Genomic DNA, 13,033 nt, shown 5'->3' with positions numbered 1-13,033 from the left:
CAGGCGACTTGCATATTATAAGGTGGTTGCAGCGACAATGGGCTGTGCGAATGGACAATGGGCCGCAAAAGATGACATGATGGGTGAGAAGAGGGTTTGCGGCGAGTCAATTCCAATTGAGCTCCGTGTTGCATATGTGACGGTCTACATCTCAACAATGAAGCGTCTAAAGAGCATTTCTTCACCCCTTTTCTTCATCTTCAGAAATTGGTGTGTCAATTGTTCTTGGCGATTTACCGAATGAACTCTCCTAAAATCATTATCCATCGTATGGTGCCTTAGTTTTCTAATTGAGATTTATTTTTATAAACATCGGTTTTGCTCTCACAAAATATTTGAATCTGTTTGAAGTCAATCAATCCATTTAAGTTCATGAATTGGTGAGAGCAAAAAAAAAAATCAAATTTACCAAAAGAAATCTAAATTTTAACGATTAATTATCCTAAAATTATTTTAAAAAAATATTACTGATGTTAAAATGATAACCTAATAGATTGATGAAAGTTTGAGATAATTTGATATAGGATGACCGTATGACACTTGAAAATAAATCAAAAGTATATTAATTCATATAATTCTTTAATAAGCATATGTACTGTATTATTAGTGTTACTATACAAGTAGTTATGATATTAAATATCTCCATCATATTGATGAGTATATAGTACACAGATTGATTCGGCTATCCCAATGTCTCTATCGAATTATCTATGGCTAGGAATATTTAAGGTCTGTGTTTATAAACGAATTGATCTCATCATGATCAAATTTTAATTGCACATATCCAAGGATATCATAATATATCTAATAGGTAATATAAAATGAAAAAAAAAATAAGTAAAATGATTATATAGTATATCATATGTGTCATCACTCACATGATTGAGTTACAGAGCATCTATAATTAGCATATAGCAATAGCCAAAATAATTTTATACTATTTGTATCTCATAGACTAATCAGAAGAATTTTGTTAAAATGAATAACATCACCATGATTTGTTTTTAATTTCTTAATTATGATAAAAAATGATTAAGTTTTTTCAATCAACAATGCATATTTTTAAATGATGCAAGAATTGCTCCTGTAAAACCCTAGTTTCAATCTTGGTTACATAAAGTGTAATTAAAAATAATTAATTATTACTATCAATAATTGTAGGCATCATCACAACACTAGAAAATTTGCTTGATAAATATATAATCCTATTAAAAAACTGTAATTCTACACACAAAAAAATAGTGTAACTCAACTATTGAAAAATAATAATTTTTATCAAAATTTTTTAGAAACCTTCTCTCATAATATTCATATAATTTTGTGCCAAAAAAATTATAAATGTAGGTTGGAATTGACCAAAAATGGAAAATTATCAAGTTATTTTTAAGGATTAAATTTAGTGAAAATGTCTAATTAAGGGCTATAAATATTGTAATATTTATTATTTAGCCCTTAATAATTCATTTCCAAGGTATCATGATTTTTTTTATAATTTTTTGAAATAGTTTGAACCAAGTTATTATTATTATTTTTTTTATGGAGTTAGGTAACCTTGTTAAAAAAAAAAAAATAGTGTAACTCAACTCTGGACAACAAAAAATCATAAAAGCCTTTGTAAACTTAGGTTATATTCATGAAAACAATTGAAATTCAAACTTTTAAGGACAAAATTAAGTGAAAATTCCCAGCTAAGTGTCATAAAAATTGAAAAATGGGTTACTTGGGCCTTGAGAAGTCATTTTCAAGGTATCATAAAAGTATTATATTTTTTTGAAATAGTAATATATTAGTTACATTGTCTTTGAATTAGAGTTAAAAAAATAGATTAACCAAATTCAAAATAGTGTGACTTAGCTCCGAAAAAATAAAAAAAATTCACAAACGTATCATAATATATTCTACGATAATATTCAGGTAATAATTGACCAAAGTTAGGAAATTGCCACAAATCTAGCCTTTTAAGGGCTGAATGTAGTGAAAATGTCCAATTAAGAGCCATAAAATTAGAAAATTGGTCATTTATGCCCTAAAAATTCATTTCCAAGGTGTATGGAAATTTTTCTTTTTCTTTTTTTTTAAGAGTGGGATTTAAGTTATACAATTTTTTGATGGGGTAGTAATGAAAGTTTTTGAAACATTAGCCTTTTTTTTATTTATAATATTCATGTATTTTCGGTGAAAAGTATTTGTTAAAAACTCAGGTTATAATTGGTGAATATTTGGAAATTACTGTAAATTTTCTTGAAACCTTCGTTGATAATATTCACATGATTTTGGGCCACAAAACTTTGAAAATTAATGTTATAATTGGCCAAAAAATAGGATATACAAATTAATGTTTTAAGGCTGAATTTAGTAAAAATATCCAAATAAATCAGTTCTAAAACAAAACTAAAATCTTTACAAGTGTCTTATAAACCTTCTATGGTAACATTGATGTGGTTTTGAGCCAATATATAATTTTTATATTCAGCTTCATTTATCCAAACATAGGAAATTGGCCTATTACAAATGTCATGAATTGGTTATAAAAGATAAGAGCCTCACACAAGAGCATACAGGATTAAATCAATGTACCATACGATAAGCAGCTCATATAACAGTTTAAGGAGTGTTCAAGTCAAACAAAGGATATTTGTACGACTGTTATCTCCATGAAAACCCTACACTGGACTATGCCAATTCACATGTGTGTTTTTATTTGGGTGAAAGAAAATGTTATTCCCTCGAATCTTAATCATATCAAACTCAATCTACTCGAGAATAATACGATAATTCAACGTAAAAACTTATACCGTTTATTTAGGGTGATCATTATAACTCTGAATAAAAAGAATGATCCAAGTCTCATGGACTAATTGGTAATGTCACGGACAAACTTCTAAACAGAATGTTTGATGTAATGCTTATGTATGTCCGTATCTTTTGGTATGTTCATACCTTGTACAGCATGTAGAGGGACGGTCGAAGGCTTAATAGTCCCATTTTAGTTGGGTTGGTGGTCTCTTTAGGCTTGTAAATAAAAGTTGTATCATGTGAACACGTGCGAGAGATTTTCGATTTATAATGGACCATTTTACCCTTTGTTGTGCAATGGTTCAGAGCTTGTAAAGTCTATTTGTAATTTGCATTGTCTATGATGTATTTTTCGGAGATGTTTACTTGTGGATCCCGATTGAGGCGTTCTTTCTAACCTGTTCTCTCTTTTGTTGGTCCTAAGGGACAATGAGAGGCTTCGGGGAGGTTGACCTTTGCGGACGGACACGCAAGGGTGCCGCACAACTTAGGCAAAACCAGCTAAGTCCGTGACAGATGGTATAACTCTGATTTAATTTAAATCATTGATTAAAATATTTAAATTAAAATTATTATAATATACTCATCGAGGTAGGATTAATCGGAGGTGTTGTATGATCTCTAATTTACCTTGTACCGCAAATACTCGATGATAAAATCTCATTCATTTTACTCCAATTCGCCCAGAATCATACCTACGGAAGCATAAGTGACTCTGGTCCAAGCTGCGACGGAGTCCACGCCGGGATAAATTCGATATTTCGGACGGCCCATATGTTAAACCCGCAGATACGTGAGCGTGACAACTGAGGTCCCTGTCGTTTGCTTCGGGTCGGGTTCGGTCTGCATCGGATACGGGCTACGCGCCCGGACAAAATCGCCGCGGGTCTTCTACTTCCACGAAACCGGGGACGATCCCTCATCCTCCCCCCCCCCCCCCCCCCCTTTCATCCCTCGTCGCCGGCGGCCATCTTTCCTGTAGTGAGTCCATCCCTCTCTCTTGTTTGTCTATTTCTCTTACCTTCTTCCTCTTTCTCTGTTCTACCACGATAAGCTGCAATCTTACTCTTTTCCTCTCTCTCTGTTCTACCACGAAAAACAGGCCGTTGCGTTGCCATCGCTCCTCTTTCTACTCCTCTCCTCACTCTCTTTTTCTTCCTGTATGTATCCCTCCATACCTTTCGCTCTCCCTTCTCTGTCTCTCCTACTGTAGATGCAGGAACAATCATGGACACAATTTAGCTATTCTTGCGAACGAGGAAGAAGAGTTTTTGAGATCCCATAGTGCCTATCATTCCCCTTGCGATCAGTTTTGCTTGGAAAATTATATATCTTATGGTTTTTGCTCTTTCGAATGACCAAAGACTAAATGCTTGACCAGAAAGAGTTTGTAAATAAAAAGGAAACAGATGTAGAAGAAGAGAAGGTACACAGCAACCAAGCGTCTCGGGTTAAGCTCATTGTCTCCGACTCCTTCCTCTCCTTCATGTGGGTGCTGTCAGGATCCGTTATTAGGTATTTGATTTACATGATTCTAGGGACTGGAATGGACCCAATTTCTGTTCTATTAAAAGGATATTTGGCCCTGGTGTACCTCTACTACTTCTCACAGCTTCGAAAGGTGACCAATGGTGGAACATATAACCCTCTCTTTGTCCTCTGCCATGCCATATCTGATAATTTTGTCGAGTTCCTTTATGCAGTGTTTGGAAGGATTCCTGCTCAGGTACGTATTGTTCATGTCTAAGTAATATCTACATACGTAAGTTAGTAAATGGAAAGGCTGATACCTTGTTTCTTTCGTGTTCTTTTAATATACACATTGAATTGTCGCTTAAGTGGCGGTTGTATTTGTGTTCTGACTACATAATATTTGTTGATGCTTGCATGTTATATCTGATTTTTGTTGAATTTATCACAACTAATTGATAGAAGATCTTTCTTCGTACTTATTTAGATTTTGTTTTTTTGCATTAAATACAAACATGTTTTTATTCTCTGAAGGGAGTTGTCTTATTCTTCCTTAATTTATTTGGTTTTACTAGTCAACTATAAAAGAGAGTGTTCCATTATGAGACTTTTGCCAATGTATGCATTTCATGAATCAATTCCTTGACACAGTTGATTTAGGGTTTATATCATTTTACTAATTGACATACAATCTCCTACTCAAGCGTTGTATATTTTTCTTTTAGCTATTGCCTTAGGATCTAATATATATGTATATCGTATGTTGGATAATCTATGAAAGATATCATGATGTTTTTTGTCATGTTGTAGTTGCATTGATAACTTCAGATACTAGGTTTGTTACATTAGAGAATGAGCAGTGAATCTTTCAAACAAATTGTAGAAATTGATGATGCTGCTGCATCATGTGCTACCAAACAAATATTTGGTGAGTAAAAGTTTGAAGTTTCTTTCTTAACTAAAAGACATGGATATCTCGGAGAGGCATGGGTGTTGGTGCTTAGTTGATTGCTAGTTGATTTGTTGGAAGAGGAACTTGTACAAGACCTTACTTCATGGAACACTAGAGTGCAAGTATTAACTTGCAAGAGTTAAGGGATAATACCAGGAGCATGGTTTCAGATACCAGTTGGTGCTTAGCTGATCGCTGGTTGATTTGTTGGAAGAGGAACTTGTACAAGACGTTACTTCATGGAACACTAGATTGCAAGTATTAACTTGCAAGAGTTAAGGAATAATACCAGGAGCATGGTTTCAGATACCAGTCGGCACACCGTGTATAGGCGATATTGGACCATATGCTACTGTGCTAATTATTCTTTTTTTAAACATTATTGTGGTATTGGGGGATATATGTCTGTATATTGCTCAGTATACCAGTACCATATTGGTCAGGTAAAATATGGAAATTGGTATTATACTGAGATTTAAATTCTTGACCAGAAGCATAAAGTAAATGAGATGGTGTAAGATGTCTGGCCATAACACTTGTAAGGACATGTGACTACCCCACCCATTGTTCAATAAGAAAAAGAAAAAAACAAACAAACTTGTGTGATATCATTATGAGAAGAGATTTTTTCTTTTTAAGTTATGGTGAAACAGAGGTTCATCTGATAAGGATCAGGTGTGGTTTAAGACTGGCTGAATCAGACCACGAGTCTTTTGCAAATATCAGAAAGTAGATGAGATTAGCTAGGCTAGTGGAATCTGTTGAAAATCAAATTTAGATTGACAAAATCAATTAGAACAAGGAGGAATGTATTTGTTTGGTTTGTAACTAATTAGACCATCTGAACTAGTTAGGAGTTGCAATATTGGTTAGGAATTGGTTTGGTTTGAATGATTGGATTGGTGGGATCGAATGTTGTTCCTAATGATCCCCTCAAAAGAATCAATGAACTAGAATAAGGAGGAATTGGTTTGGTTATTTTGTAACTGACTAGACAATCAAAACTAGTTAGTAGTGATCAGAATGGTTAGAAGTTAGTAGCAATCAAAACTAGGAATTGGTTTGAATGATTGGATTAGTTGTATTGAATATATTTCCTGATGACCTCCACAGAAATCAATTATAGAATATGGCAAATTATGGGCAATATCATATTACATGACGAGTCTTTAAAAGGAATTTCTTATCTATTGTAGAACTTAGGGCAGTGATTGCATCTTGTACTATATTTGGGCACAAATTTTGAAAGTGACTATGTTCTTTTATCCAAAGGGAAAAATCAACTTGGCCATACACTGTACAATTCTTCAATTTACAATTTCAATTTATGAGTTAAATGGGAGATGCAATGTGGAGTTCAATGATGACATGATTTTGATTTGAGTTATCGTCAAATTTGTTATGTTACATCAACTAAACCAGACCTCCGGGGACATTGTACTGTCACAAAATGTAGGTTCTCTTAAGGGGCTTTTGGTGTGAGATTTCAGAGTTTGATTCCCTTTTTTTTTCTCTTTAGGTTTTCTTTTATTATGGTCAGAGTCACTCATAGATAAGTGGCTTCGAAAAGGATTGTTGTTTTGTATCATATCAATGAGTTAATCCTGCCATATTGGGTGTCACAACAAATGGTATCAATAAAACAAAAGAATTCTAAGAAGAAACACCAAAAAAATTGAACTAAAGTGGGGAAACATTGTTTATAAAGTTAAAGTTGGGTCCTTAAAGTGGAGAAGGGCACCATAGGCTTTTTGTGATCACATGATGTTTTTAGATTAAAAAATTATAAAATAGTTATTGTGCTAGTCATGCTTTAAGAAACATGTAAAAAATATTTATATAGTTTAAATTAGAATGCTGTGGGGAATTATAGGAAAGTTTAAATAATATCTATTCATTTATAAACAAATTGATGTCTCCTTGACAAAGGATAACATGAGAAAGAATCGTCTAAGCGGGCATAGACAAGTTCAGAGGAAACCTTTAGATGATGTTGTTAAGTAAGATGAGCCAATTAGTACTTATGTTATGAAGAGAGATAGAGGAGGATCTAAGAAGACTTCACTAAAAATAATAGGAGATTTGGATGTTCTTGATTTAACTAGAGATATTGCCTTATATAGATAACGATGATAGAAAGAAGATCAATATAGGCAACCTTAAGTACATTACAACCTGTTGTTGTCTGTTTGTTTGAGTGAGGAGATAGCATGCCAAATCTCCCCTACTCTTTTGTCATGTTCACTGAAAGGTGGAGACCGCTGAATTCTAAACCCTCAATCTCCTTGGATCCTAACTTTAAAGCTAGATCAGTTCAACATTAGGACCATGCTAATGCAGGTTTGAGTTGTATGAACTAAAGCTTGTGGATCAGTACAGGTGATCTGCATTGCGGTTTCCTAACGAATCTTCTCATATCACTTGCACCAGGTGGTACAGATTGGGATGGACATCCTTGATTTTAAGAAAACCATTAGTTAATGATTACATGATATCTATCATCCTCATATGCCTTCATTCAGAGCCTGTCTGATTTTGGTACCAGCTATCAGATGGAACATGTACTTTTTGTGTGCACTCACCACTCTTATTTTTTATTTTATAATTTTCTTCTTGCTTTTCTGTTTTTGAACCTGTGTCTGTGGTGCCTTAAAATGATTCCTATCTTGCTTCTACCATCTAATGAAAAGGTCATTTTGATGCTCCAAACAAACGAACAAGAGTATCTTGAAGTACTTAAAGTAGTTGATCACTTGATTATACTTCGATATTAGGAAATATTCAAAGATCAACTGCAATTTGACTGAGGTTCTGTAGGTAGCAGTTGGTATATCCATGTATGATGAAAGGGAATTGCATTAAAACGACTTCCAATTACAAATATAAAGATTGCAGTGGTTCTATAATAGAGATGCGATTGTAAAAGCCTTTGGTATCGGAGAACTAAATTTGAATAAGTAGTATAGGAACTTGTGAAAATTCAGAAAGGTTGGCTGTGTATTGGTACATTTTGCTTTCTGAAAATGAAGATGAGGAAGAAGGTGGTGGTGGAGGAAGGCGAGGAAGGAAGAAGGGGAAGGAGGAAGAGGAGGCAGTGGAGGAAGAGGAGGCTGTCAGGTAAGAGGAAGAAGGAGGATGAAGAGGAAGGAAGAAGAGGAGCGTACCTGGTTGGTGGCGGTAGTGGACAGGGAGGTAATGGCGGTTGGCTACATGCATCGAGGCTCTCTGTCATGGTTAGGGCTGGACCACATGGAGGAGGAGGCATAGGATTTTTCTTTTTGTATATATGGCCAGACTAAGCCACCCCAAATGGGTTGGATTGACATATCAGTTCATGCCTGGATCGGTAAATACCAAACAGTTCACGTCTGAGCGAAAATGAAGTCCTTATGCGGTACTTCCAAAATCATTGCTGGTAACATAATGGTTATTAATTTAATGATTAAAAAGCTATAGTGTTCCTCTTCTATGAGGGATATGAGTTCAATGCATTTATGAGCAGAAAAATATCAGAAAATTTGCATTTTAATATGGCTCTTTACAGATTAAACATTTCTTTGTTACCACTACTTTTATACTTTGCCATTATGGCAGAGTAATTCGTTGAAACTGAGATGCTCAAGACATCAAGTTACATGGCATCCAAAACTTGCAACATAGGTAATACAACAGAAATTTCCTTATAGTTTAATCAAAATTACAATTTCATTATTTGTTAGTTTCAGAAAAAAATATGGAAGCAACTTTCTAACAAAATTTGGTTTCAGGTTCTTGGATCTGTCATTGGGGTTTGGTTAATTAATGCAACCTTCCCTGCAGCGGCTAATGGACCTCGTTTGAATGTTGATGTTAGTTATGGAGCATTGATTGAAGGACTCATTACATTTGCGATTATCATTGTCTCTCTAGGGCTAAACAAATTCCCAAGATCTTCCCATAAGACATGGATATCAAGTTTTGCCAAACTTGCACTTCACGTCCTTGCTTCTGACATCACCGGTGGAGTTATGAACCCTGCTTCTGTAAGTTCTCAAAATTACCTCAGTTACAACTTCTCTGTCTTACTGAAGCGAACTTATCTGCTTGATTCATGCATAATAAGGCTTGAGATCTAGGAAAATGGATATGCTCGTTTCGGATCTCACATTTGACCTCCTAGACAAATCAGTCTCGAAGAGCATCTCTTGCACAATAATAACCAATTAACAATTGTAGTAATTTCCATGTAGCACTAAGCTCTGATATAAATTCCAGCAAAGTTCTTGCTATCAACAGTATCCACATCGTTATACCTATATGTAACTGGTTTATGACTATGCACTAAAATTCATGGGATTTATAGACCTCTTTGATTGAAAAGAAAGCAGGTAGAGTTTAACACTTGGAAAGATGTACTCTGGAAATTTTAGGCTCTTGATAAGTAGAAAAATCTGATGAAACAAGTTATATTTGAAAGGAAAAAATTTCAAATCGTTTAGTGTCTGTCTGTTTGGCTTCACTTTTCTTGTTTTTGTGTTGGTAAAATTTAGACTTTGTAGATGTTTAGCTTTGTAGGATTGGATATCATTTTGTCAGCATCGTTTGTAATCCTAGAATATACAGGTCAACAACTTAACATTCATGGCAAGCAAAAACAATACCCCTATGACCACTCCTTTTCCTCTTCTTCCCTGATTCTGATTCCAATCCTTGCTATTCATATGTCCTGTTCTCTCTTCCCGTTCGCTAACCCTTGGGCCCTGCCACCAGTACACGCCTCTCCTCTCTCCTTTCTCGAGCCATTCCTCTTCTTCCCTGATTCTGATTCCAATCCTTGCTGTTCATGTGTCTTCTTCTCTCTTCCTGTTCCCTAGCCCTTGGGCCCTGCCACCAGTACACGCCTCTCCTCTCTCCTTTCTCGAGCCATTCTTCTTTCCTTACTCTCTCTTCTATTTGCTCCTTGATGCTAGAACCTGATACTTCCACCCTTCTTCCGATCGTTTAATTTCTTATTTATGTTGTGCCAACCTGACACAAATCGTTATTTAATCTACCTAATTTGTTATTTGTTTTCTCAATATTGCATTCATATTAGCTCTTCTCCCATTGCTCCCTACATCTGCTTCTCCTCCCTCCGAGGATGTCAGCCTTTCAATGTTACAGTTTGCTCTCCCCATCCCTTACTCTTTCCCTGCTTCTTTCTTCTCCCTTCCTTCCCCATTGCTTATGTACCTTGCCTCTGCTGCTCCTCTCCCCACCTTCCTTCTCTCACCACATTGATGCTTGCCCGAATTCATACGTCTCTTCTCCTTCCCCTTTAGATCAGCACGCAACCAACCAAAAAAAAAGCTGCAAACTGGAATAACATTATTTGAAACCTAGTCAAGAGTAATTGTTATTGTATTACATCTTTTTCAAATGTGAAGGTGCCAACTAGCTTGGGTGGTAAAGGTTTTGATAGTTTATCACAAGGTCCTGGACTCCAATGCCACTTTCGCTGCTTACTCTTTTTGTATTTTTCTTTCAAATGCAAATTATTGTGTTTTTCTGGCATTTATAGTCATTTCAATGAAATGTGCCATTAGGAACTTAATGATTATTAGGAGAATGTTAATACTTCTACACTTGCAGCTGGGTATGTTGATTGTAGATTGGCTGTAAATGGATGAAAAGATGACGAAATTTATTTAACATCATTTTGTCTAAATTTGAATCATATTTCTATTGGGTGGAGCTAACAACTATCAAGTGCAAAATATAGAGCTGCACACTTATGGATGGAGATGATAAAATCAGAAGAAAATATGATGCATATGCATAATAGCATTATATAATCCACTAAAATTATCTGTAGTAAAGTATTTTTTTGTTTTTTGTTTTTGCCAAGGTAAGCGGTGAAAACAAAATTTGATGCCAAGATCTTACAATGATCTGATCTTTATCCGCTAAGCTAGCTAGTACCTTCCATAGTAGTAAAATATCTTTGGGATGGTATATGAAATGCAGTGGGAGCTGTAAGACCACGTTTGGTGGTTGTCCTGAATTTCTTGAAGCATTTTGGAGATGTTTCTGAACTCTTGTGCTGCAGAGTGTCATGATAAAGTCAGTGAGTTGTATGTTATGTGAAGATGTGAGGGCACCATTCTCCATAGCAGGAAACATTTAGTAACCGGCCCAATATCATACTATGGAAGGCTTTACACAAGAACAACTGGATTTAGTAGAAGACCCTTTTATTAATTCTGACAGGGTCAAAACCATGCAACACTAGGAATACACATTTTGAAATGCTTATTGGGTCTTGTGGAGTACATAGTATGGATACATATTTCTTCGATATTTTGTTGGATACATATCTGATACTTCTTTATGTTATTTGAGCATTTTAAATGATTATTAAGCTAATGAATTCTTATAAGGTATTTTAGTGATACTCTGAATATACACCCGAGGAGTTTGTTTTCTTATTTATTTGCACTTTTATATGTTCAAATTATGTTGTGAAAGTTGGACGTTGGACTAAATATCCACTTTTGCTAAAATCAAAATCGTCAGTTAGAAATCAACATTGAGGAAGTTTGATATAGCTACTGATCGGTTTGTCTGGCTTTGGTATATAAATTTTAAAAGGTTATGTAATAACTGGAATTCATCATTAAAGTATAAATTACATAAAAATACACAGACTTCAATGAATCTCACAATCAAGGTTCGTAATTTCGTATCGTATAGGCATATCGAGTTCAGCTCGGTGCGGTATGGTACGAGCGTATCGAGCGGTACACTATGATGTACCACTCGATATAATAATAATAATAATAATAATAATAATAATAATAATAATAATAATAAAGTTAAAAATAAAAAAAAAGGGCGACGTTGTCTCGACAACGTCGCCTCGTTTCTTCTCCCCGCGAAGCCTCGACGACTCCGAGGCTTCTCCTCGCGCGAATAAGGAGAAGTCGCCGACAACGCCGAGGCCTCGTCGCCTAAGACGAGGAGGAGGCGACATCTCATTTGCGGCCTCCGACATGGGAGGGCGGCGATCGATCGGGGTCGCCAAGAGAGAGTGGTGCCGGATCTCCAGGTTCTCCCTTTTCTTCTCCCTCGGCTAACACCGCTCGGTAGTGGGTGGCGACGGTCGAAATCGACCGTCACTAACCGATTTCGGGTGGTAACGGGGTGGAAACAACCCCAATCGACGGTACTGCCCGGTAGTGGGCGGTCCACGTGTCAGTCTGTTGGTGGACTAGTACGTACCGCCCGATACGGATGGTATCATTCGAAATTAAAATCCTTGCTCACAACTAATGCTATTAAAGTAGATAAAAATATTCAAACACTGCATAATTATGACAAATCATTTCGTTTGTTTTGCAGGCCTTTGGATGGGCATATGCTCAAGGGAAGCATCTAACGAAGGAGCATTTGTGTGTGTACTGGCTTGCGCCTCTGGAGGCAACTTTATTGGTTGTATGGATTTGCAGCTTGTTCATTAAGCTGCCGAAGCAAAAGAGGCAGCATGAGATGCAATACAAGGATAAACTAGTTTGAGCTACTTGGTGCGTAATGGCAGCTTTACTTGTTTATTCTCATGGTAGTTTCTTGCCTTGTATATGGAATACGTGATTTTAGTTATAGAAGTAGGTTTTCTATTCCAAAACTAGCTGCTTACCTTGCCTGAGTTTGTTCATATCGATGTGTGCTTCATTTAACCTATCCTCTCTGTCTATCAATCTTTTTTGCTGAAATTGATATCAGTGTTTTAGGTTGCCATTGGCAGCAAAGGGATTTGTTTAACTTTAGTTGGAATAGTAATTTATTTGCTGTTTTTCA

The 13,033-nt window shown here is 35.7% G+C and overlaps 1 protein-coding gene across 1 annotated transcript; it reads left to right on the top strand.

Moving 5' to 3' along the window:
- The first annotated feature begins 3,718 nt into the window (after positions 1 to 3,718).
- LOC135612854 (probable aquaporin SIP2-1) lies at positions 3,719 to 13,033 on the top strand. The gene is made up of 3 exons (XM_065109599.1): positions 3,719 to 4,522; positions 8,986 to 9,240; positions 12,578 to 13,033. The coding sequence occupies exons 1-3, from the start codon at positions 4,166 to 4,168 to the stop codon at positions 12,749 to 12,751; spliced, it is 786 nt and encodes a 261-aa protein (XP_064965671.1). The 5' UTR covers positions 3,719 to 4,165; the 3' UTR covers positions 12,752 to 13,033.

The sequence above is a fragment of the Musa acuminata genome, chromosome BXJ2-5 (genome assembly GCF_036884655.1).
Source record: "Musa acuminata AAA Group cultivar baxijiao chromosome BXJ2-5, Cavendish_Baxijiao_AAA, whole genome shotgun sequence".
Taxonomy (NCBI): domain Eukaryota; kingdom Viridiplantae; phylum Streptophyta; class Magnoliopsida; order Zingiberales; family Musaceae; genus Musa; species Musa acuminata.
The sequence above is the reverse complement of the archived record's forward strand: the minus strand, read 5'-3'. Positions and strand labels throughout refer to the sequence as shown.